Source organism: Bufo bufo, chromosome 1, assembly GCF_905171765.1.
Source record: "Bufo bufo chromosome 1, aBufBuf1.1, whole genome shotgun sequence".
In the NCBI taxonomy this organism is placed as follows: domain Eukaryota; kingdom Metazoa; phylum Chordata; class Amphibia; order Anura; family Bufonidae; genus Bufo; species Bufo bufo.
In genome coordinates, this window is record NC_053389.1 from 794,887,293 (window position 1) to 794,913,362 (window position 26,070).

Consider the following 26,070-nt stretch of genomic DNA (forward strand, 5'->3'; position numbering starts at 1 on the left):
GGGGAGGAGATAGTGTAAACATCTAGAAGAGTCTCTGGGGGGGGGGGGGGGGGGGTAAGAGCCTCTGCCCCCGGGGAAGAATGTAGAGATCCCCCGCCTCCCCCCGGGGGGGGAATGAAGAGATCCCCCGCCTCCCCCCGGGGGGGGGGAATGTAGAGATCCCCAGCCTCCCCCCGGGGGGGGGGAATGTAGAGATCCCCAGCCTCCCCCCGGGGGGGAGGAATGGAGAGATCCCCAGCCTCCCCCCGGGGGGGGGGGGGGGAATGTAGAGATCCCCAGCCTCCCCCCGGGGGGGGGGGAATGTAGAGATCCCCAGCCTCCCCCCGGGGGGGGGGGGGAATGTATAGATCCCCAGCCTCCCCCCGGGGGGGGGGAATGTATAGATCCCCAGCCTCCCCCCGGGGGGGGGGAATGTAGAGATCCCCAGCCTCCCCCCGGGGGGGGGAATGTAGAGATCCCCAGCCTCCCCCCGGGGGGGGGGGGAATGTAGAGATCCCCCACCTCCCCCGGGGGGGAATGGGAATGTAGAGATCCCCCACCTCCCCCGGGGGTCAAACAGAGCCTCCTACAACATGAAGAGAGACTCCTGGGGTGGACAAGAGTCTCCTGCGGTGGGAATAAGAGTTTTCTAGGTGGGGGGGAGATGAATGAGAGTCTCCCGAATCTCAGATAATCTTCATCTGGACATTTTCTGCAGCTGAGGAGAGGAAAGCAAAGAGGTTACTACTGATGCTGTCCTACCCCCCCCCCCCCCCCCCCAACACAGCCCATTGTTTCCCACCTCATTCCCTACAAGGTTCCTCTTGTATAAAGCCTCCTTTGCAGCTTCCTATAAAGTGGAAAAAGAAACCAAATGGTTAACAGTTTATAACTCTGCTAATCCACTGATACGGCACAGCCACCTACACAGACTCTGTATGGCAGCACGTGGAGTCCCTATGCCACACAGGCACTTGGCGTGTCACCACCCTACATGAGGCATTGAATGCAGCCCTTCTAGGGGATCCTAGTTCTGTAATGGGACACGTGCTGTAAAGTGTCACAGTTAGAACAGTATGAGAAAGAAACTCCATATACAATCCTAGGCACAAACACAGATCCATAATACCACCGTAGATACCAATCACCATCAGTCACTTACCCTGTTTCCCTCCTGACCCAGGCGCCGAGCAGACTCGGAGTAAAACTGCAAGTAGCGTTCCAGCTGACGAACATATTCTGAAAATAAGAGGGAAGAAGCCTATGGGACCCTGACAATTCCATTCCGTACAGTCTTGTATCGCTATGCATAGATAATAAGCCGTGTCATATGTCAGCGCTCTTATTAACATGTGGTGTAGCTATGGGGGTGCAAAAGGTTGTCGCCATAACCAAGCCCTAATGTCATAGGTAGCCCCACCTTCAATTTCAAGGGATGCTCCACTTTGGACAATCCCTTTGTGTTGAAAGGGTTTTTGGACAATAAGCCGATCTCAGTATCCACCTGCTGATGCTGGGTAGCTCACCGTGAAAATGTGGCCACCGCTCTATTCATTTCTATGGGACTTCCGAAAATAGCCGAGCACTCGCTCAGCTATTTCCATCAGCCCCATAGAAGTGAATGGAGCGGTGGCTGCGCTTGCGCGGTGAACTTCTCATTAATCTAAGGGACCTTTGAAAATAACTCGGCTATTTTTGGCACTCCCAAGGAAATGAATGGAGGGTGGCCACACAAGTGCAGCCTCCGCTCCATTCACTTCTATGGGGCTGATGGAAATAGCCGAGCCAGTGCTCACTTTGCAGGCCCCGTTCTAGAGATGGGTGCGTGCCCCCAATGTATGAGATGGGCCAACCCCTTTACTATTCTTACAGGGGAAATGAAGCATTGCACAGTGCCCATTCACATCAAGGGCAGGACAAGTGCAAGTAGATCTATGCATTGGGCACTCTGACCATGAAATTGGGATCCTGAACACAGAACCCCCTTCCATTAACCCAAAATTCACAGGATGAATGAAAATGGGTTTTCGAAACCAAACAAACCGTACAAAGATATAGCACTATAAAGTCACCCCCCCGGAGTGCTTCCTATAACCTTAGTCTACAGAGGGGACGTGCCCAGATTCCCCTTTCCTGCCCTGGTACATATCTCACCGGTGCGGATGGCAGGCCCTCCCTGGCGCAGCTGCTGCATCTGTTGCTGGCTGCGCTGAGTGACATCATTGAGCAGATGTAAGAGGTCACCCGGAGGGGCGCGGTGCTGCTGTTTGTAGGCGAGAATCTGGAAGAGAAGCGGAATAGGTTGGAATCAGAATATACGGATGAGAACGAGGTCCGCACACTTATATACTCACCTTCTTCTCCAGCTTCTCCTGCTCAAAAGCCAAGACGCTCAGGCAGTGAAGGGTCTGCGGGCTGGAATACAGGGACAAGGGGTTCTTAGGAGGAGCACACAGACTAATGTGTAAGTCAACCATATTATGTCATCTTCCCACCCACCTACTGGAAGGAGATTTACTTGGGGTTGGCTGTTTGGGTTTTGGAACTGGAGCCTATAAAAAGAGATGAAAGGAGTGTCAGCATCCCCGCAAATAAAGACGATTTCCAGTAAATTCAAGACCTTTGGCTGGGAGACAATTAACAGGAGCGGTCACCCAGCTTTCCTAGAGTCTGACAGACAATGATAATGGAACAGGTAGACGTGGATTTGGGCAGGAGAGCCCATGCTGTCAGTTCTCCTGCTCCAAGTACAGGGTGGGGGGCAGTAGTAATACCGGAGGAAGGATGATGGGCTCTACAACCAGCCACTTCTCCGTGCTGCTGCTCAGTTGTTGAGATGAGAAGGGCTCACGTATTCGGACGCACACCTCTATTTTGCCTCCTGTGGGTCTGCGGCCCTCCATCACCTGGAAGGAAGAAACACAGTGATGGACGATAAGGATAATAGTATGAAAGGTGGTGGGGGTAATACATATAGAGGGTGTAATACATATAGAGGGGTTGCGGAGGTGTGGGTGGGTGTGTGTGTGTGTGTGTGTGTATGTGGGGGTAACACATATAGAGGGGTTGCGGAGTGGTGTGTGTGTGTATGTGGGGGTAACACATATAGAGGGGTTGCGGAGTGGTGTGTGTGTGTGTGGGGGTAACACATATAGAGGGGTTGCGGAGTGGTGTGTGTGTGTATGTGGGGGTAACACATATAGAGGGGTTGCGGAGTGGTGTGTGTGTATGTGGGGGGGGGGGTGTAATACATATAGAGGGGTTGCGGAGTGGTGTGTGTGTGTGTATGTGGGGGTAACACATATAGAGGGGTTGCGGAGGGGTGTGTGTGTGTGTATGTGGGGGTAACACATATAGAGGGGTTGCGGAGTGGTGTGTGTGTGTATGTGGGGGTAACACATATAGAGGGGTTGCGGAGTGGTGTGTGTGTGTGGGGGTAACACATATAGAGGGGTTGCGGAGGGGTGTGTGTGTGTGTGGGGGGGGGGTGTAATACATATAGAGGGGTTGCGGAGTGGTGTGTGTGTGTGTGTATGTGGGGGTAACACATATAGAGGGGTTGCGGAGGGGTGTGTGTGTGTGTATGTGGGGGTAACACATATAGAGGGGTTGCGGAGTGGTGTGTGTGTGTATGTGGGGGTAACACATATAGAGGGGTTGCGGAGGGGTGTGTGTGGGTAACACATATAGAGGGGTTGCGGAGTGGTGTGTGTGTGTGGGGGTAACACATATAGAGGGGTTGCGGAGGGGTGTGTGTGTGTGTGTGGGGGGGGGGTGTAATACATATAGAGGGGTTGCGGAGTGGTGTGTGTGTGTGTATGTGGGGGTAACACATATAGAGGGGTTGCGGAGTGGTGTGTGTGTGTGGGGGTAACACATATAGAGGGGTTGCGGAGTGGTGTGTGTGTGTGTGGGGGTAACACATATAGAGGGGTTGCGGAGGGGTGTGTGTGTGTGTGTGGGGGGGGGGGGTGTAATACATATAGAGGGGTTGCGGAGGGGTGTGTGTGGGGGGGGGGGGTGTAATACATATAGAGGGGTTGCGGAGTGGTGTGTGTGTGTATGTGGGGGTAACACATATAGAGGGGTTGCGGAGGGGTGTGTGTGTGTGTGGGTAACACATATAGAGGGGTTGCGGAGGGGTGTGTGTGTGTGTGTGTGGGGGGGTGTAATACATATAGAGGGGTTGCGGAGTGGTGTGTGTGTGTGTGTGTGTGTGTGTGTGTGTGTGTGTGTGTATGTGGGGGTAACACATATAGAGGGGTTGCGGAGGGGTGTGTGGGTAACACATATAGAGGGGTTGCGGAGGGGTGTGTGTGTGTGGGGGGGTGTAATACATATAGAGGGGTTGCGGAGTGGTGTGTGTGTGTATGTGGGGGTAACACATATAGAGGGGTTGCGGAGGGGTGTGTGGGGGGGGGGGGTGTAATACATATAGAGGGGTTGCGGAGTGGTGTGTGTGTGTGTATGTGGGGGTAACACATATAGAGGGGTTGCGGAGGGGTGTGTGTGGGGGGGGGTGTAACACATATAGAGGGGTTGCGGAGGGGTGTGTGTGTGTGGGGGGGTGTAATACATATAGAGGGGTTGCGGAGTGGTGTGTGTGTGTGTATGTGGGGGTAACACATATAGAGGGGTTGCGGAGGGGTGTGTGTGGGGGGGGGTGTAATACATATAGAGGGGTTGCGGAGTGGTGTGTGTGTGTGTATGTGGGGGTAACACATATAGAGGGGTTGCGGAGGGGTGTGTGTGTGGGGGGGTGTAACACATATAGAGGGGTTGCGGAGGGGTGTGTGTGTGTGGGGGGGTGTAATACATATAGAGGGGTTGCGGAGTGGTGTGTGTATGTGGGGGTAACACATATAGAGGGGTTGCGGAGGGGTGTGTGTGTGTGTTTGTGTAACACATATAGAGGGGTTGCGGAGTGGTGTGTGTGTGTGGGTAACACATATAGAGGGGTTGCGGAGGGGTGTGTGTGTGTGGGGGGGTGTAATACATATAGAGGGGTTGCGGAGTGGTGTGTGTGTGTGTGTGTGGGGGGGTGTAATACATATAGAGGGGTTGCGGAGTGGTGTGTGTGTGTGTGTGTGTATGTGGGGGTAACACATATAGAGGGGTTGCGGAGGGGTGTGTGTGTGTGTGTATGTGGGGGTAACACATATAGAGGGGTTGCGGAGGGGTGTGTGTGTGTGGGGGGGGGTGTAATACATATAGAGGGGTTGCAGAGTGGTGTGTGTGTGTATGTGGGGGTAACACATATAGAGGGGTTGCGGAGGGGTGTGTGTGTGGGGGGGTGTAACACATATAGAGGGGTTGCGGAGGGGTGTGTGTGTGTGGGTAACACATATAGAGGGGTTGCGGAGGGGTGTGTGTGTGTGTGTGTGGGGGGGTGTAATACATATAGAGGGGTTGCGGAGTGGTGTGTGTATGTGGGGGTAACACATATAGAGGGGTTGCGGAGTGGTGTGTGTGTGTGTGTGTGTGTATGTGGGGGTAACACATATAGAGGGGTTGCGGAGTGGTGTGTGTGTGTATGTGGGGGTAACACATATAGAGGGGTTGCGGAGGGGTGTGTGTGTGGGGGGGGGGGTGTAATACATATAGAGGGGTTGCAGAGTGGTGTGTGTGTGTATGTGGGGGTAACACATATAGAGGGGTTGCGGAGGGGTGTGTGTGTGGGGGGGTGTAACACATATAGAGGGGTTGCGGAGGGGTGTGTGTGTGTGGGTAACACATATAGAGGGGTTGCGGAGGGGTGTGTGTGGGTAACACATATAGAGGGGTTGCGGAGTGGTGTGTGTGTGTGGGGGTAACACATATAGAGGGGTTGCGGAGGGGTGTGTGTGTGTGTGTGGGGGGGGGGTGTAATACATATAGAGGGGTTGCGGAGTGGTGTGTGTGTGTGTATGTGGGGGTAACACATATAGAGGGGTTGCGGAGTGGTGTGTGTGTGTGGGGGTAACACATATAGAGGGGTTGCGGAGTGGTGTGTGTGTGTGTGGGGGTAACACATATAGAGGGGTTGCGGAGGGGTGTGTGTGTGTGTGTGGGGGGGGGGGTGTAATACATATAGAGGGGTTGCGGAGGGGTGTGTGTGGGGGGGGGGGGGGTGTAATACATATAGAGGGGTTGCGGAGTGGTGTGTGTGTGTATGTGGGGGTAACACATATAGAGGGGTTGCGGAGGGGTGTGTGTGTGTGTGGGTAACACATATAGAGGGGTTGCGGAGGGGTGTGTGTGTGTGTGTGTGGGGGGGTGTAATACATATAGAGGGGTTGCGGAGTGGTGTGTGTGTGTGTGTGTGTGTGTGTGTGTGTGTGTATGTGGGGGTAACACATATAGAGGGGTTGCGGAGGGGTGTGTGGGTAACACATATAGAGGGGTTGCGGAGGGGTGTGTGTGTGTGGGGGGGTGTAATACATATAGAGGGGTTGCGGAGTGGTGTGTGTGTGTATGTGGGGGTAACACATATAGAGGGGTTGCGGAGGGGTGTGTGGGGGGGGGGGGTGTAATACATATAGAGGGGTTGCGGAGTGGTGTGTGTGTGTGTATGTGGGGGTAACACATATAGAGGGGTTGCGGAGGGGTGTGTGTGTGGGGGGGTGTAACACATATAGAGGGGTTGCGGAGGGGTGTGTGTGTGTGGGGGGGTGTAATACATATAGAGGGGTTGCGGAGTGGTGTGTGTGTGTGTATGTGGGGGTAACACATATAGAGGGGTTGCGGAGGGGTGTGTGTGGGGGGGGGTGTAATACATATAGAGGGGTTGCGGAGTGGTGTGTGTGTGTGTATGTGGGGGTAACACATATAGAGGGGTTGCGGAGGGGTGTGTGTGTGGGGGGGTGTAACACATATAGAGGGGTTGCGGAGGGGTGTGTGTGTGTGGGGGGGTGTAATACATATAGAGGGGTTGCGGAGTGGTGTGTGTATGTGGGGGTAACACATATAGAGGGGTTGCGGAGGGGTGTGTGTGTGTGTTTGTGTAACACATATAGAGGGGTTGCGGAGTGGTGTGTGTGTGTGGGTAACACATATAGAGGGGTTGCGGAGGGGTGTGTGTGTGTGGGGGGGTGTAATACATATAGAGGGGTTGCGGAGTGGTGTGTGTGTGTGTGTGTGGGGGGGTGTAATACATATAGAGGGGTTGCGGAGTGGTGTGTGTGTGTGTGTGTGTGTATGTGGGGGTAACACATATAGAGGGGTTGCGGAGGGGTGTGTGTGTGTGTGTATGTGGGGGTAACACATATAGAGGGGTTGCGGAGGGGTGTGTGTGTGTGGGGGGGGGTGTAATACATATAGAGGGGTTGCAGAGTGGTGTGTGTGTGTATGTGGGGGTAACACATATAGAGGGGTTGCGGAGGGGTGTGTGTGTGGGGGGGTGTAACACATATAGAGGGGTTGCGGAGGGGTGTGTGTGTGTGGGTAACACATATAGAGGGGTTGCGGAGGGGTGTGTGTGTGTGTGTGTGGGGGGGTGTAATACATATAGAGGGGTTGCGGAGTGGTGTGTGTATGTGGGGGTAACACATATAGAGGGGTTGCGGAGTGGTGTGTGTGTGTGTGTGTGTGTATGTGGGGGTAACACATATAGAGGGGTTGCGGAGGGGTGTGTGTGTGTGTGGGTAACACATATAGAGGGGTTGCGGAGTGGTGTGTGTGTGTATGTGGGGGTAACACATATAGAGGGGTTGCGGAGGGGTGTGTGTGTGGGGGGGGTGTAATACATATAGAGGGGTTGCGGAGTGGTGTGTGTGTTTGTGGGGGTAACACATATAGAGGGGTTGCGGAGGGGTGTGGGGGGGGGGGTGTAATACATATAGAGGGGTTGCGGAGTGGTGTGTGTGTTTGTGGGGGTAACACATATAGAGGGGTTGCGGAGGGGTGTGTGTGTGGGGGGTGTAATACATATAGAGGGGGGTGCGGAGGTGTAATACATATAGAGTGGTGCGGAGGGGTAATACATATAGAGGGGGGTGCGGAGGGGTAATACATATAGAGGGGGGTGCGGAGGGGTAATACATATATAGAGGGGGGTGCGGAGGGGTAATATTAGTAAATTACCTCCAGAATATCACGGATCTCACAACAGTTCTCTAAAGCCTCCAGCTTGAGGTGCGCTGTCCCTAACACCCGGTCAGACTTAAAGAGCCCCCTACAGACACAGCATGGTATTAATACTGAATATAAGTGCCCTGCACCCTGCCCAGTGCTGCCTCACCCCTCATTTACCCTTTCTGGATGACTTCAAATTTGACCCCCTTGGCTTGTATCGCCCTCTTCAGGCCGCGGTGGTTGCGGTTTATCTGCAGGTTGAACTTCTCTTTATAGACTGGAGGCAGAGGGGACACTGTGAGCTGCGGCTATACACACATGTGACAGACGTGTAAGACCCCCGTCACCCCAACACACCTGGAGAGTTGGTCCCTTTCATCACACTTGTTTTATCCCTCTGTGCTTCCTCCTGGAAAGATAAAACAAGGTGCATGTATAATGATCATTTTTATTTTACGCTTCATGTCCGTCTGAGAGGTACTGAGTATTAAATTGGGTGTTCACCCCCTTTAGGCAGACCCCCAGCAAAGCCGGGCCTACAGATGGGATCATACTTGCCTAATCCCCGCCGCTGGGTTCTGGTCTCCGTCACTGCCCTGGAGCCGCTGCAGCTCTCAGGTTTCCCTGTGTCAACATCTGGTCTGACAGGTCATGTGCCTGCTGCAGCCAATGACGGCGGCAGCGGTGACCCCATGCATTACATGACCCAGTGACATGACAAATGGGGGGGACACGTCACCCCTACAGCAGCCACGTGACTCACATTGATGCGGGGAGACCTGAGAGCTGCAATGGCACAGAGGAAGCGAAGGAGCTGGAACCCAGTAACAGGCATCAGGTAAGTATGATTTCTTCTGCAGGTCCGGCCACCTAGGCGGGGTCTGCCCGGACGGCCCCTGGGGGTCAACAACCCCTTTAAAGTTTAGTGGATCAATAGGTTCTAAAGTGACATTAGTAAACATTTTACACACAAAATGCTAAATATAAACACAATGCAAATGGCAGATCCGTCAGCAGCATCCTGTGTTAATACAGGGCTGCAGGAGCAACCTGCACCTCCCCACTGGGCACAATGGGATTAGTAACATAGCCATGCCTGACAGCTGGAATTGTCAGGTGGGACTTCCATAGCAACCAGTCTGTCTCTGGTTGCTAGGGAGTCAGTCTCTTTTTCTGTTACTGCCATATTATGCGGTGACAGAGGCGCAGTACGTGATCAGCTCCTCTTACCAGACTGGGATAAGCAAATTCAAAGCGCACAAACGTATCCATATCACTGGGAGACGATCCTGGAAGAAAAAATGTATCAGCCTAAAGCAAAAAAAAGATGTAAAAAAAAAGGGAAGGTGCAGAGGGGTAAAAAAACAGACCGACGTAACGACGACACGACCTACCTGTGGGTAAATTCACCGCCTTATTCACGTATAACACGAGATCCGAACTGGTCAGTTCTGGGAATATCCTGCAGGGGGCAGACGAGAGTCAGAAAGTGTCCCGGACCCCTGGATACATATACGTTAGTGCAGGTCATAGACTCACTTTACGATACTGACTGTCCTCTCCTCGTAGTGACAGCGCGGCGCAGGAAGCCCCCGTGCATGCGCCTGCTTCACTGTCTCAATGTACTTCATGCATTCCTCCGCCAGCTTCTCATACCTGGGGACAAAGTAAAGGGGGGGGGGGGGTGAGAAAGTGCGACGAGCGAGAGGAGCGAAAAGGGAAGAGGGCCGTCATCCTGGGGTAAGGGGCCACATGAATAGTTAACCCTCTGAAGGGCTACAGGCCATGAATGTGGAGACATGGTGGAGTTAAAGGGGGTGACTGGAGCCATTCCTCTATTATTCATCCTATAAATGTATGAATAAATTGACACCTGGGTGTTGCTAGTTGGGGGTTGTGTCCCTACGGAATCTGACACTGTCCAGGCAGTGCTGACTGTGTAGGGACATGTCCCTTTGACAACACCCAGTTGTCAATATATTTATTCGTTTCCAGGAGAAATAAAAGAGGAACAGCAGAGGGGAAACGCTAAGAAAAGATACTGCGGGACTGTTATTTTATTAACGAAAGCAGACGTGTCAGGGGGGGCCTCTTTAGGAGTTTAAATAATGGAATTCACTCACTTTGCCGTTTCCGTGATGTTTCCCAGATGAGTGAATTGCTGAGAGTATGACATAGCCATCTGAGAGAGGAACAGAATGATAGAAGTGATAATGTGAGGAACAGTTCACATAGGGCAGGGTTGGCCAACCGGCGGCTCTCCAGCTGTTGTAAAACTACAACTCCCACCATGCCCTGCTGTAGGCAGTCTTTGCATGCTGGGAGTTGTAATTTTGCAACAGCCGGAGAGCCGCGGATTGGCCATCCCTGACATAGCGGTATATAGCTCCTAGGGGGCAATGTACTAGGTAGTGACATCTATGGGTGAAATGGTGGAACTGCACCTTACATGAGCTGATCTATCACAACTCATAGGGGAGGGCAGCCAATCACATTCTCCTCTATGCCATGTATTATAAACCCCCAGATCCAATATGGCTCCCACCTCGTGCTGCTTCTTCAGCTGCTCCATCAGTGCCGTGTACTTCTCGCTGCTCTGGCCTTTACCCGGCCGCTCCAGGGTGAAGTCATCCTGGTTCACAGGAGCAGAGGGGACCTAAGGAAGACACCGACACCTCAGCTCCCGGGTACGTCATAGCGGTTGTCAGACCACCGACTAGTTCACTTCTTTACCTTAGTGATATCTACAGGCAGGCCTCCCCGTGCGGCCTCGATCAAAGGGTCGAGACCCTTAGACTGGCGCAAGTACATTTTGGCCCCCTCCATGTCCTTGTGCTGCTTAGACCGGAGGGCGGCCGTCAGCAGCTGCTTCTTTCTTCCTTCTAAAAACTGAATCTGCTGCTGAGCTGCAAAAAGACGAAAAATAAAGCAGAGAGGAGCGAGAAATTAGGAATATTGGGCAAATTCCTTTACTCTGGCATCAAGGGACTGGAGAGGTGCTGGATTATCGGACGCCCTTAGTATAAAGTATATAAAACGGACAGTAATGGTAAAGCAGAGGTGCCGGATTACAAGAAGTGTAACCGGACGCTAGCAGACGCGGTGCGGAGACGTTACACTCACCTTTTCCAGACACTTTGGGACTCTTGGGGGGAGAAGGTTTGGCTGCAGCCGGCTGGGGGCCCAGACGAGGGACGGGCTGTGGGGACAGGGAAATGAGCGTCACAGTGGATCTGGTGTCTATGTACTCTACAGTTTACAATAAAGGGGTGGTAATGGTGGAGAGCCCCTTTAAATCATATAACCTTTTGAGCTCCAGTGGGCACTTTCTTCTCCTCCTCGTCATCCTCATCATCACCATCGCCATCCTGCTGATTGGCCAGTTTCATAGCCGTCTCCAGCACCCCAACCAGACTCTGCTCCTGGGGAACAGCCTCAGAGCCATGGATTGGTGGGAAACCTGACAACCGACAGAAACCAGGAAGCAAAATGGTAAGGTAAAGTATGGTGGACGACAGACCTGTAGTTAAATTCAACCAGCATGGTCATAGAGTGAGGGAACCTAGGGCCCTTGGCACATCAATGGTCCACTCTGTTCTATGTTTCACCCATTATCTATATTCTCCATACTGACCTGGGGGCACCGGCAGCTCGGCCAGATTGACCTGCTTTCCAGCCTTGTGGCTCCGTATGGCATCTTGGTATTGCTGCATGAGAGAATCCAATGCTCATTAAAATGGCACACAATTATATCTACCCTTTCAAGAGCTCTGCTTACTGTCAGTGAATGGGAATGTGCTTATTTACACTCATTACAGCTGAGACTTTGTTACAGTTGCATCTCGTCTAAACACAAACGTCTCTCTTATCCTCAGTTTGCTACAATGTATCAGCACAGGGGAAGGGGGTGTCGTCTTCCTGTCATGCCCACTACCACTCCATTCAACTCTACGGGACTGATGGAGGTCGCTGAGCACGCTTACCTTGACGATGCGTTCATGCATCCGTGCCTTGCGATCGTCGCCATTGGCCTTTGCCTGATCAGCGGCGCTGCGGTACCTGTCCATCCTCTGCTGCAGGGCTTCCATGGTGTCCTTTGGGGGAGGAGGTAAACCTGGAACAGAAGAGCAGCTCCTTAATAGATGAGGGCAGTCAGACCCTCACATATAATATCATACGTGAAATCATCCCTGGCGTTTGTAGCCGTGCGGAGACCGATGAAAGGCATAAAAAAACTGTGTGCCAAAAAGCGCAGCACTGTCCGGTCTAATGCACTGCTTTTCATTTTTGGAATAGCAACAGAATTTCTGGATAATAGGATTCCGGATGAAAGGAACAGGCGAGATATGACCAGCAGAGGGCGTATAACTCACCTGAAGACGGGGAAGGGTCTGCGCTCACCGGAGACTGAGGAACGGGCGGCTTGCTTGTGGCCAGACGCTCTATGCAAAGAGAAATACAGGAGCGATTCAGCAGTGAATGGAAACATTCCTGTTAAATATACAGAGACAGAAAACTCAGCAGGACCCAGTCCTGCTCACACAGCTGAGAGTTTGCTACAATGTACCAATCTGTGAAATTGCAGGCGAGCCACAGACCGCAGTATAGGGTTGATGGCTCCTACCTAAACTGATACATTGTAACAAACTGCAGCGGTGTGCGCAGGGTAAGATCAGGACTGCCTCCCAGTATGTACAAGAACGGCGAGGGATTGAGGTGAAAGCATATAAGGGGAGGAGGATTTCATTTTTCAGCGCTCCTTTAAAAAAAAAAAAAAAAAAATGGACGGTGGAATCTGATTGGAAGCCAGTTTTCCTTTACACCAGTTTTGATAAATTTCCCCCTATGTTCACAGAAGGAAATGTGTAATGCATCTTTTCCCCTGCGGGGGCGCTGCAGGGAAATTAAACAGTTGATCTCTAATGGTCGCAGCAGTGGAACAACCTGATCTCACTGTTCTATGGGCTGGACCGGATAAGAAATACATGGCTGCATTCTTTCAAAAACAGCACCGCTCCTGTCCACTGGTTGAGTGCGGTATTACAGGTCAGTTCCATTCACTTCACTGAGCTGTAATACCAGACACAAGACATGGACAGACGTGCTGCTGTTGTTGTTTTTTTTTTTTTTTATACCGCCACCATCAGATCTGATCCTTATATGAGCTGGAGTTTAGGGATTGTCTATGTCTAAAGAAAAGAACATGGCTGCCTCCTACCAAAAACAGCACCGGGCCTGTGAATGGGCTGTGTCTGGTTTAGAAGCTCAGCTTCATTCAAGTGACTAGAGCTGCAATACCGCACAGGACCTGAGGACAGGTGTGGCGCTGCATTTGGGAGACAGCGGCCATGTTTCCCCTTCGCTCACCTCAGAGGGGCGTGGATACTAATGTACTTACCTGGTGGAGGAGGGAGACTGTTCAAGTCCACCGCCTGTCCCGAATCTAACGCAGACAACGTGGGATCTAGAGACTGAAAGAAGGACAGCAGGGTAAGGGAAAGAAATGGGGGAAGTCTTTAAATCATAGTCAACTCCTTCTCAGCTTCTAGGAAAGTTGGGTGACAAACAATATGGCTGCCAGTACAACCCTGGATGGACACCATATTCATCACTGTATACCTAGACAGATTGGACTTTTGGGCGACAACCGCCTGTGGAAGCTGTAAAGAGGACCCAGCTTTCCCAGAAACAGATAAAATGATTGAAAAGACAAATGTACAGGAGCGTCACCTTGGCGATGCGGTAATACTTTGTGGCCAGCTCGGTGTCCCCCTGCTGCTTGCTTTGAATAGCTGCCAGCTTATATTCCCTCTGGAGATCCATCACTCGAGTCTTGTTCTCGTCGGACGCTGCGAGGTCAGAGCGACAGGAGTGTGAGTGCCCCCCATAAGAGACTGCTCCCACATTAAGGCCTCTTGCACACAACCGTATGCCCTCCGAGATGTATGGTCCGTGAGCGGCCATATGTCCCGGAGCGGCATTGATCGTGCGCACGGGAGCGCACAGCATCATAGATTACAATGATGCTGTGCACGTCGGGCCGCCCGCGGGGCTATTGTCCTGTACTGATAAGATCATATAAATGCGGGACAATAGTCCAACGTCCACAGCATCATTGTAATCTATGATGCTGTGTGCTCCCGATCAATGCCGCTCCGGGACTTATGGCCGCTCACGGACCGTATATCTCGGAGGGCATACGGTCGTGTGCAGGAGGCCTAAGAAGTACACACAGCGCCACTTACCTGGGCTTGGAGTGGCAGGAGCAGACGAGGTGATGGGGACTGTGGTGGTCACAGGCCGTGGAAGGCTCTGAGGTTTGATGGGCACCGGGGGAGGGGCCTTGGTGGGCGCAGGAGCCTGTGCTGGGATTCCGTTCACTGCAGGGGAGTCTGGAGTGACGACAACTGCGGGCGGGGGTGCAGGAGTGCTCGAGTTCTTCCCAGTTGCCACTGGAGGAGGGATGTCTTCTGCGGACACAGAGCCGCCCTTCTTGACAGTACGCAGCATGTCCTCTAGAGTCTGATGGACAGAGAGCGGTAAGAGAGGTTAGGAAATGCACGGAGGCACATATAGCAGAGATATTACCTGCAGGAGACTGTACCTTTACACCTCGCTCGTATCTCCTGGCTTTGCTTCCTTCTCCAGCCTGTTTGGCATTACTTATCGCATCCTTGTACAGGCCCAGACGCTCCTGCAGTGTGCCCTCCATGCCCCCTGCTGAAGCGGGCGCAGCCTGAGGTGAACAGTATAAATGAGCAGGCGGCACAAAGAACACCGAGCACCAGGAGAGGAAAAACTGCAACACAGCCGCCTCAGGGTATTCACTTTCCAATGCTATGCCACCTACAGTGCCAGGGCAAAGCCAATCGGTACAGAAGAGGCTGGTGCAAGGGCAAAACTAATCAGTGCAGAAGAGGCTGGCGCCGGGGGCAGAGTGGTCGGCACTCCAGGACTGTAAAATAACATCAGGGGCAGAGGAGTACAAGATGCCTGGCATCAGGACTCAGCAGTCTGCCCACAGGTGCCAGGACGGTACAGTAAATCCAATAAGAGCCCAATACAACCAGTCATGTCAGATACCAGGGCAGAGCGGTTCCATGTGGGCATGTGTGGCACCAGAACACAGCCATCACTACAGTATTAGAATACAACTCTGGGCACCATGGCAGAGCTCTGACCTAAAGCACCATGAACCAGTCCTGCATCCAAACTACTGAACTTAAAGGGGTGCTCCCACCTTACAGGACATGCCATTACTTTAGGATCTCGGGGTGGGACTGCAGCAAGCACATACCTTTGCTGGGGGAGATGGCACTTTTGGCTCTTCGTCCTCTTCCTCGCCCAGGACTTCATTCAGTTCTGCCTGTAAGTGATACCAAGAGCTGACAATCAGATGCGATCCGACACTGACCATATGAATTCTGCTCTCTTATGGTGATCATACAAAGGACGACCAAAGCCGCCGGCAGACGTGAGGACAGGAGGCTCGGGCAGAATGGATTTCATAGTGCCAGCTGCTTATTCCCTAAACCTCCCCTGGTTCTAGACTGGAGGGGGGGGTCACATACTTATGGCCAAGCCTTTTTCTAAATCTGCTCCACTCACCATCAGGTCTTCATCGTCGTCCACGTCTTCATCGGCGTCCTCCTCCACATCCTGCATACAGAGCGCTGCCATACGCTCAATGTGCTCCATGGGGAGGGGGGCTACAGGGGAGAACAGGGACAAGATATCAAGACCGTAGGGAGATGCCATGTCCCCAGACAGGTCACATGACCGCGTGCAGTTATGTAGCCCAGCACTCACTTTTCCCCTTGGGCTTCTCCCTCTGTGCAGCTCTGTCAGCGCCGGTGATGGCCGCGAGCTCGGCCGCCAGATTCCCATCATCATCAGAGTCTCCGGCCCCTGGAAAACCGAGGAGGAACGGGGCCTGCAAGAGCCAACCCAGGAACATGTATGAGGAATAACACAGTTATACAGTGTGATGATAAACGGCTGTGTATACAGTACTGATAGGGTATATCTACACAAACACACAGTAACGACAGGCAAGGGTGTATATGCGGTAATGACAGGCAAGGGTGCATATGCGGTACTGACAGGTGGGGGCATATGCGGTACTGACAGGTGGGGGCATATGCGGTACTGACAGGTGGGGGCATATGCGGTACTGACAGGTGGGGGCATATGCGGTACTGACAGGTGGGGGCATATGCGGTACTGACAGGTGGGGGCATATGCGGTACTGACAGGTGGGGGCATATGCGGTACTGACAGGTGGGGGCATATGCGGTACTGACAGGTGGGGGCATATGCGGTACTGACAGGTGGGGGCATATGCGGTACTGACAGGTGGGGGCATATGCGGTACTGACAGGTGGGGGCATATGCGGTACTGACAGGTGGGGGCATATGCGGTACTGACAGGTGGGGGCATATGCGGTACTGACAGGTGGGGGCATATGCGGTACTGACAGGTGGGGGCATATGCGGTACTGACAGGTGGGGGCATATGCGGTACTGACAGGTGGGGGCATATGCGGTACTGACAGGTGGGGGCATATGCGGTACTGACAGGTGGGGGCATATGCGGTACTGACAGGTGGGGGCATATGCGGTACTGACAGGTGGGGGCATATGCGGTACTGACAGGTGGGGGCATATGCGGTACTGACAGGTGGGGGCATATGCGGTACTGACAGGTGGGGGCATATGCGGTACTGACAGGTGGGGGCATATGCGGTACTGACAGGTGGGGGCATATGCGGTACTGACAGGTGGGGGCATATGCGGTACTGACAGGTGGGGGCATATGCGGTACTGACAGGTGGGGGCATATGCGGTACTGACAGGTGGGGGCATATGCGGTACTGACAGGTGGGGGCATATGCGGTACTGACAGGTGGGGGCATATGCGGTACTGACAGGTGGGGGCATATGCGGTACTGACAGGTGGGGGCATATGCGGTACTGACAGGTGGGGGCATATGCGGTACTGACAGGTGGGGGCATATGCGGTACTGACAGGTGGGGGCATATGCGGTACTGACAGGTGGGGGCATATGCGGTACTGACAGGTGGGGGCATATGCGGTACTGACAGGTGGGGGCATATGCGGTACTGACAGGTGGGGGCATATGCGGTACTGACAGGTGGGGGCATATGCGGTACTGACAGGTGGGGGCATATGCGGTACTGACAGGTGGGGGCATATGCGGTACTGACAGGTGGGGGCATATGCGGTACTGACAGGTGGGGGCATATGCGGTACTGACAGGTGGGTGCATATGCGGTACTGACAGGTGGGTGCATATGCGGTACTGACAGGTGGGTGCATATGCGGTACTGACAGGTGGGTGCATATGCGGTACTGACAGGTGGGTGCATATGCGGTACTGACAGGTGGGTGCATATGCGGTACTGACAGGTGGGTGCATATGCGGTACTGACAGGTGGGTGCATATGCGGTACTGACAGGTGGGTGCATATGCGGTACTGACAGGTGGGTGCATATGCGGTACTGACAGGTGGGTGCATATGCGGTACTGACAGGTGGGGGCATATGCGGTACTGACAGGTGGGGGCATATGCGGTACTGACAGGTGGGGGCATATGCGGTACTGACAGGTGGGGGCATATGCGGTACTGACAGGTGGGGGCATATGCGGTACTGACAGGTGGGGGCATATGCGGTACTGACAGGTGGGGGCATATGCGGTACTGACAGGTGGGGGCATATGCGGTACTGACAGGTAGGTCCGTGTTCGTTATGCTCCGTGGTAACGGAATCCATAACGCACTTCACCTTTTACCAGTAAACGAAGTGTGAACGAATTTCATAACCTGAAATTCGCTCATCTCTAGTCATTACTGTATATACATGCACCTACCTGTCATTGCCATATATACAGTCAGGTCCATAAATATTGGGACATGGACACAATTCTAGCATTTTGGGCTCTATACATGACCACAATGGATTTGAAATGAAACGAACAAGATGTGCTTTACCTGCAGACTGCCAGCTTTAGTTTGAGGGTATTTACATCCAAATCAGGTGAACGGTGTAGGAATTACAACAGTTTGCATATGTGCCTCCTACTTGTTAAGGGACCAAAAGTAATGGGACGATTGGCTTCTCAGCTGTTCCATGGCCAGGTGTGTGTTATTCCCTCATTATCCCAATTACAATGAGCAGATAAAAGGTCCAGAGTTCATTACAAGTGTGCTATTTGCATTTGGAATCTGTTGCTGTCAACTCTCAAGATGAGATCCAAAGAGATGTCACTATCAGTGAAGCAAGCCATCATTAGGGTGAAAAAACACCACAAACCCATCAGAGAGATAGCTAAAACATTAGACGTGGCCAAAACAACTGTTTGGAACATTCTTAAAAAGAAGGAACGCACCGGTGAGCTCAGCAACACCAAAAGACCTGGAAGACCACGGAAAACAACTGTGGTGGATGACTGAAGAATTCTTTCCCTGGTGAAGAAAACACCCTTCACATCAGTTGGCCAGATCAAGAACACTCTCCAGGAGGTAGGTGTATGTGTGTCAAAGTCAACAATCAAGAGAAGACTTCACCAGAGTGAATACAGAGGGTTCACCACAAGATGTAAACCATTGGTGAGCCTCAAAAACAGGAAGGCCAGATTAGAGTTTGCCAAACGACATCTAAAAAAGCCTTCACAGTTCTGGAACAACATCCTATGGACAGATGAGACCAAGATCAACTTGTACCAGAGTGATGGGAAGAGAAGAGTATGGAGAAGGAAAGGAACTGCTCATGATCCTAAGCATACCACCTCATCAGTGAAGCATGGTGGTGGTAGTGTCATGGCGTGGGCATGTATGGCTGCCAGTGGAACTGGTTCTCTTGTATTTATTGATGATGTGACTGCTGACAAAAGCAGCAGGATGAATTCTGAAGTGTTTCGGGCACAATATTATCTGCTCATATTCAGCTAAATGCTTCAGAACTCATTGGACGGTCTTCACAGTGCGGATGGACAATGACCCAAAGCATACTGCAAAAGCAACCAAAGAGTTTTTTAAGGGAAAGAAGTGGAATGTTATGCAATGGCCAAGTCAATCACCTGACCTGAATCCGATTGAGCATGCATTTCACTTGCTGAAGACAAAACTGAAGGGAAAATGCCCCAAGAAGCAGGAACTGAAGACAGTTGCAGTAGAGACCTGGCAGAGCATCACCAGGGATGAAACCCAGCGTCTGGTGATGTCTATGCGTTCCAAAAATAAATACTCTCAAATTACAGCTGACAGTCTGCAGGTAAAGCACAACTTGTTCGTTTCTTTTCAAATCCATTGTGGTGGTGTATAGAGCCAAAATGTTAGAACTGTGTCAATGTCCCAATATTTATGGACCTAACTGTATATACACAGTAATGACAGGTAGGTACATAATCATGGTAATGATAGGTAAGTGTATATACTTGGTAATGACAGGTAAGTACATATATATATATATATATATATATATATATACACACATAGTAATGACAGGTAGGTGTATATACGGTAATGACAAGTATATATATATATATATATATATATATATATACACACACACACATATAGTAATGACAGGTAAGTACATATATATACCTAGTAATGACAGGTAAGTACATATATACACATAGTAATGACAGGTAGGTGTATATACGGTAATGACAGGTAAGTACATATATATATACTTGGTAATGACAGGTAAGTACATATATATACTTGGTAATGACAGGTAGGTCATATGTACAGGTGGGTGTGCGTCTATACGGTAAGGACAGGTAGGTGTGCACGCACTCCGTATTCCCTATAGGTGACCTCACCCCTTTGCTGGGCGCCGCCGGCCTCCCTCCTCCCCGGGCCTCTCTGCGGCCGTTCATCTTCTCCTGTACGGTGAAAACAAGAATTACCTGCCGCTACTTCCGTGTCCGGTATCACGTGACCGAGCCTGGACTACAGTCCCCGGCGTTCCCCACGGCTTCCTGACATCTAGGCGTCACGTGATCAATATGCGTCTAGAGCGGGAAGAGCAGCGCTGAGTCCGGGGGCGGAGCCAACCAGTCCATGTATATAATCCGTGTGTAGCTGCCACACTGAGACCGAGCAGTGCCAGGTGTGACGTCTGCCGGTCATGGCCACCTACCTCGTGTGATATAAAACTGTACAGCACTGTATAGAGTGTATTCTGGGTACTTACCACTGTATTTAATTGGGACCACCCGCCCCAATGTCTACATAAACCCCACTATACAAGCAGGGGGTGACGTGTCTATGTAAGGTCTCCATGACAACGCCATAGCTGACCGGACACGTGTTGTCAGAATGTCTCAGTAGTGCAGCCTCAGGCTTTGGGTATATCTCAGGGTAGAAGATGTATTTAGTGTATACTGAACGACGCTTTTCTCTTTTAGGTGTATGAAGCAATGAAGAGGAAAAGGAAGATGACGAGTGAGGACGTGCACTCGTTACAGCGTATTATGTACCTCTGGGCAGACATGGACGGACCCCGCTGCCCTGCACTACTGCAGATTGGCCGAGAGCCACATCACAACCTCCGGCCCGTCCCCAAGTCTGAGGGCTCATTTACACCACCGTATTAATGAGTCTGCATCCGTTTCGCAATTTTACGGAACGGGTGCGGACCCATTCATTTCAGCGGGGCCGCAAAAGATGCCGACAGCACACCGCGTACTGTCCATCCATACCCCGCAAAAAAGATAGAACACGTCCTATTCTTGTCCTCAATCATGGACAAGAATAGGCATTTCTAGAGTGGGCAAATTGCCGAACACACATGGGTGGCATCCCTGTTTTGCGAACACGTGAATGTGCCCTCAAGCAAAGCTTAGGTAGACAAAGAGCGAGTATAGGCGTGCTCAAACACCGTCACGCCAAGCCCGGACCACGCCAAGAGCCACGGCGTTACTTGAGTAAAAAGAGAAAAAGGTCCAGCGCGGTTAAGATGTTACCTTTATTTTTCAGTGCAGATAAAAGCCAGTTACAGTGCGGTCTACGTGTTTCGGATCAGAGACAGTAGCGATCCTTCCTCATGACATACACATACTGAGGAGGGGGTTGGATATATAGCGCCTCCACTGGAAAGCAGGTGGACGCACTAACTACAAGCCCCTCCTTCAAATGAAATTGACAACGTGTGCTAAAAAGCATGGTCGATTAAAACAAGAGAACACATAAGTCATGGATCAGAAACTCAATAGTGTAATATCAGGTCATGTTTCGGTGTAGTGGAGCCCATTTTAAAGATCCAAAAGGACTCACGATTCAAAAGCTTCTTCTTGTAATTGCCACCCCTGGGTGGTGGAGTAACCCTTTCCAGGCCTTGCACTGTTAAACCCTCTGTGATGCCACCATGCACCACTGAGAAATGCAGGCTAATGGCAGACACATCCCTGGCATGTGAATGAGGGATGTCGGAGATCTGCCTGCACAGGGAGCCTGTCATCAAAGTTTCACTTTTTTAACCCTTCCCACAGCTTTCTAGCAGCCCTACAGTTAATAAAAACGTTACCTTTATGAGCAATCCTGGACTTATAAAACCGGCAAAAAACATCTTAGTAGCATATGCAAATGATGCCCAGGGGCGGCGTTACCCTCGTAGGTGCCCAGCTAGCTCAGCCTTATCGTCGCTTCCCCCCGCCCATCCTTTCCCTCTGACCGCCCATCTACTTACTTCTTGTTTCGCCGAGATCCTGCGCACTTAGTCTGTCGGCCGGCGCATGCGCACTGCGATGCCCATTCCTTGTACGGCATCACAGTAATTAATGCGCATGGACCGCCTCCTTTGTGGTGTTTTCGCGCCGTTAGCTGTACAAGGAATGGGCATCGCAGTGCGCATGCGCCGGCCAACGGACTGCTTTCCAGTGGAGGCGCTATATATCCAACCCCCTCCTCAGTATGTGTATGTCATGAGGAAGGATCGCTACTGTCTCTGATCCGAAACATTGTCTCTGGACTGTAACTGGCTTTTATCTGCACTGAAAAATAAAGGTAACATTCGAACCGCGCTGGACCTTTTTCTCAAGCAAAGCTTAGACTTAGCGGAGGGCAGTGCATTGTGGGAGCTGAGATAATGGCATGGTACAGCCGACCAAATGCTTCAGCCATCTTTACCCATGCCCACGTACACATGCATGCCCAGCTCACCTGAGCATGCATGTGTTGTGAATAGAGGAGGGGAGAAAGCCGTTACCTCACACCTCTGGCGGTGTCTTATCTTGCTGAGATCAATAGGATCAGACATGTTGAAATCTCACTGCCCCATCTTTATCTCCCCATAGTCTGCGGGGAGATGCCGGAGACCACCATACACATAGATGGTCACACATAGAGCACGGCGGTTATGTCACCTGCCTGACAGCGGGGGTGGAGCTAAACATAGTAACATAGTACATAAGGCCGAAAAAAGACATTTGTCCATCCAGTTCGGCCTGTTATCCTGCAAGTTGATCCAGAGGAAGGCAAAAAAAAACCTGTGAGGTAGAAGCCAATTTTCCTCACTTTAGGGGATTAAAAATTCCTTCCCGACTCCAATCAGGCAATCAGAATAACTCCCTGGATCAACGACCCCTCTCTAGTAGCTATAGCCTGTAATATTATTACGCTCCAGAAATACATCCAGGCCCCTCTTGAATTCCTTTATTGTACTCACCATCACCACCTCCTCAGGCAGAGAGTTCCATAGTCTCACTGCTCTTACCATAAAGAATCCTCTTCTATGTCTGTGTACAAACCTTCTTTCCTCCAGACGCAGAGGATGTCCCCTCGTCACAGTCCTGGGGATAAATAGATGGTGGGAGAGATCTCTGTACTGACCCCTGATATATTTATACATAGGAATTAGATCTCCCCTCAGTCGTCTTTTTTCTAACGTGAATAACCCTAATTTTGATAATCTTTCAGGGTCCTGTAGTCTCCCCATTCCAGTTATTACTTTAGTTGCCCTCCTCTGGACCCTCTCCAGCTCTGCTATGTCTGCCTTGTTCACAGGAGCCCAGAACTGTACACAGTACTCCATGTGTGGTCTGACTAGCGATTTGTAAAGTGGTAGGACTATGTTCTCATCACGGGCATCTATGCCCCTTCTGATGCAACCCATTATCTTGTTGGCCTTGGCAGCAGCTGCCTGACACTGGTTTTTGCAGCTTTTAGTTTGCTGTTTATTAAAATTCCTAGATCCTTTTCCATGTCAGTGTTACCGAGTGTTTTACCATTTAGTATGTACGGGTGACTTGCATTATTCCTTCCCATGTGCATAACTTTACATTTGTCAGTGTTAAACCTCATCTGCCACTTATCTGCCCAAGCCTCCAATCTATCCAGATCCCTCTGTAGTAGTATACTGTCCTCTGTAGTATATATATATACAGTATACTGTCCTCTGTAGTATATATATACAGTATACCGTCCTCTGTAGTATATATATACAGTATACTGTCCTCTGTAGTATATATATACAGTATACTGTCCTCTGTAGTATATATATACAGTATAGCATCCTCTGTAGTATATATATACAGTATACTGTCCTCTGTAGTATATATACAGTATACTGTCCTCTTCAGTGTTAATTACTTTACCCAGTTTAGTGTCATCTGCAAAAATTGATATTTTACTATGCAAGCCTTCTACAAGATCATTAATAAATATATTGAAGAAAATAGGGCCCAATACTGACCCCTGAGGTACCCACTAGTGACAGTGACCCAATCTGAGTGTGTACCGTTAATAACCACCCTCTGTTTTCTATCATTGAGCCAGTTACTTACCCACATACAGACGTTTTCTCCCAGTCCGAGCATTCTCATTTTATATACTAACCTTTTATGTGGTACAGTGTCAAATGCTTTGGAGAAGTCCAGATATACAACATCCATTGATTCGCCGCTGTCAAGTCTAGAACTTACCTCCTCATAGAAACTGATTAAATTAGTTTGACATGACCGATCCCTCACGAAGCCATGCTGATATGGCGTTATTTGCTTATTTCCGTTAAGATGCTCTAAGATAGCATCTCTCAGAAAACCTTCAAACAGTTTACCCGCAACAGATGTTAAACTTACCGGCCTATAGTTTCCAGGCTCTGTTTTTGGACCCTTTTTGAATATTGGCACCACATTTGCCATGCGCCAATCCTGTGGGACATTCCCTGTCAGTAAAGAGTCCGCAAATATCAGAAATAAGGGTCTGGCTATGACATTACTTAATTCCCTTAGGATACGGGGGTGTATGTCATCTGGTCCTGGCGATTTGTCTATTTTGATCTTTTTAAGTCGCTGATGTACTTCTTCCTGGGTCAGACAGGACACTTTTAATGGGGAATTTATTTCAACATTCAGCATTTCATCTGACAGTTTATTTTCCTCAGTGAATACACTTGAGAAAAAAATATTTAACAGCTTTGCTTTCTCCTCGTCGCTCTCTGCGACTCCCCCCTCATTACTCTTTAAAGGGCCGACACCTTCAGATTTATACTTTTTAACATTTATATAATTGAAGAACATTTTAGGGTTAGTTTTACTCTCTTTGGCAATTAATCTCTCGGTCTCTAGTTTGGCCGCTTTTATTTGTTTTTTACATGTTCTATTTTTTCCTTATAGTTTTTCAGTGCTTCCTCACTACCCTCCTGTTTTAGTGATTTAAATGCTTTCTTTTTGTCATTTATTGCTTTCTTTACAGTTCTATTTATCCACATTGGTTTCTTTTTGTTCCTTAACCCTTTATTCCCATACTGTATGTACCTCTCACAATGAGATTTTAGGATGTTTTTAAAGATATCCCATTTTGTGGCTGTATTTTTATTTTTGAGGACTTTGTCCCAGTTAGTTAGGCCTATGGCCTCTCTTAGCTAAATTTAGCTTTTTTGAAGTTTGGTATTTTTGTTCCTCCCTGTAGAAACGCTCTTTTGAATGATAATTGGTTATTACTTTATGGTCACTATTTCCCAGGTGTCCTCCAACCTGCACGTCTGTTGTTCTGTCAGGTCCATTGGTTAATACTGTCCAGTATGGCCGTCCCTCTAGTCGGGTCCTGAACCAGTTGGGAGAGGTAATTGTCTTTGGTTATAGCCACGAACCTGTTTCCTTTATGAGATATACAAGTTTCAGTTTCCCGGTCTATATCTGGGTAGTTGAAGTCCCCATAATAACCACCTCATTATGATTTGCCGCCTCGTCTATCTGTTTAGTAGTAGATTTTCTGTGGACTCTGGTATATTAGGTGGTTTATAGTAAACTCCTATTAGTAATTTATTGTTGTTTTTAGCTCCATGTATCTCTACCCACAGTGACCACATGTTCATGTCCCTCACTTATATCTTCTCAGAGTGTGGGCTTTAGACAGGACTTTACATAAAGGCAGACCCCTCTCCGGTTTTGACGATCCTTTCTAAATAGACTGTAACCTTGTACATTAACTGCCCAGTCATAGCTATCATCCAGCCATGTCTCAGTTATTCCCACTGTCATAGCTATCATCCAGCCATGTCTCAGTTATTCCCACTGTCATAGCTATCATCCAGCCATGTCTCAGTTATTCCCACTGTCATAGCTATCATCCAGCCATGTCTCAGTTATTCCCACTGTCATAGCTATCATCCAGCCATGTCTCAGTTATTCCCACTGTCATAGCTATCATCCAGCCATGTCTCAGTTATTCTCACTGTCATAGCTATCATCCAGCCATGTCTCAGTTATTCCCACTGTCATAGCTATCATCCAGCCATGTCTCAGTTATTCCCACTGTCATAGCTATCATCCAGCCATGTCTCAGTTATTCCCACTGTCATAGCTATCATCCAGCCATGTCTCAGTTATTCCCACTGTCATAGCTATCATCCAGCCATGTCTCAGTTATTCCCACTGTCATAGCTATCATCCAACCATGTCTCAGTTATTCCCACTGTCATAGCTATCATCCAGCCATGTCTCAGTTATTCCCACTGTCATAGCTATCATCCAGCCATGTCTCAGTTATTCCCACTGTCATAGCTAT

At 50.3% G+C, this 26,070-nt stretch overlaps 2 protein-coding genes across 6 annotated transcripts in view; one reads left to right on the plus strand and one right to left on the minus strand.

The window, feature by feature from the left end:
• Positions 1-519: 519 nt before the first annotated feature.
• On the minus strand, positions 520-20,005 carry CC2D1A (coiled-coil and C2 domain containing 1A). 2 transcript variants are annotated; one of them, XM_040415099.1, is made up of 29 exons: positions 19,884-20,005; positions 15,841-15,964; positions 15,640-15,740; positions 15,329-15,397; positions 14,636-14,767; positions 14,277-14,553; positions 13,762-13,880; positions 13,430-13,502; positions 12,405-12,473; positions 12,015-12,145; positions 11,666-11,738; positions 11,337-11,491; positions 11,155-11,230; positions 10,765-10,937; positions 10,577-10,687; positions 10,155-10,213; positions 9,571-9,687; positions 9,426-9,493; positions 9,262-9,320; positions 8,389-8,440; positions 8,209-8,308; positions 8,041-8,131; positions 2,754-2,885; positions 2,479-2,531; positions 2,334-2,394; positions 2,134-2,260; positions 1,142-1,218; positions 782-829; positions 521-697 (listed from the first exon to the last, which is right to left on the minus strand). In XM_040415099.1, exons 1-29 carry the CDS (start codon positions 19,938-19,940, stop codon positions 677-679), a joined length of 2,805 nt encoding a protein of 934 aa, XP_040271033.1. In that variant the 5' UTR covers positions 19,941-20,005; the 3' UTR covers positions 521-676. The 2 variants fall into 2 exon arrangements, with proteins under 2 accessions (XP_040271034.1, XP_040271033.1); XM_040415100.1 differs by lacking the exon at positions 14,636-14,767 and having other exon boundaries at positions 520-697.
• Positions 20,006-20,089: 84 nt separating this feature from the next.
• BRME1 (break repair meiotic recombinase recruitment factor 1) overlaps positions 20,090-26,070 on the plus strand; it is a 29,710-nt gene continuing 23,729 nt past the window's right edge. For all 4 annotated transcript variants that reach the window (XM_040415839.1, XM_040415840.1, XM_040415841.1 and 1 more), the window contains exons 1-2: positions 20,090-20,173; positions 20,472-20,508. In XM_040415839.1, coding sequence (XP_040271773.1) covers positions 20,484-20,508 — 25 coding nt within the window. In that variant the 5' untranslated portion in view covers positions 20,090-20,173; positions 20,472-20,483. The remainder of the gene's footprint in view (positions 20,174-20,471; positions 20,509-26,070) is intronic.

What these genes read in the sequence shown, in the direction of transcription:
- CC2D1A (XM_040415099.1), bottom strand. Translation starts at nt 19,940, where the DNA reads ATGAACGGCCGCAGAGAGGCCCGGGGAGGAGGGAGGCCGGCGGCGCCC. An exon ending in TGCATGAACGCATCGTCAAG is followed by an intron (nt 11,739 to 12,014) that starts GTAAGCGTGCTC and finishes TCTCTCATGCAG; the next exon opens with CAATACCAAGATGCCATACG. An exon ending in AGGGCCTGCCATCCGCACCG is followed by an intron (nt 1,219 to 2,133) that starts GTGAGATATGTA and finishes TCTTATTTTCAG; the next exon opens with AATATGTTCGTCAGCTGGAA.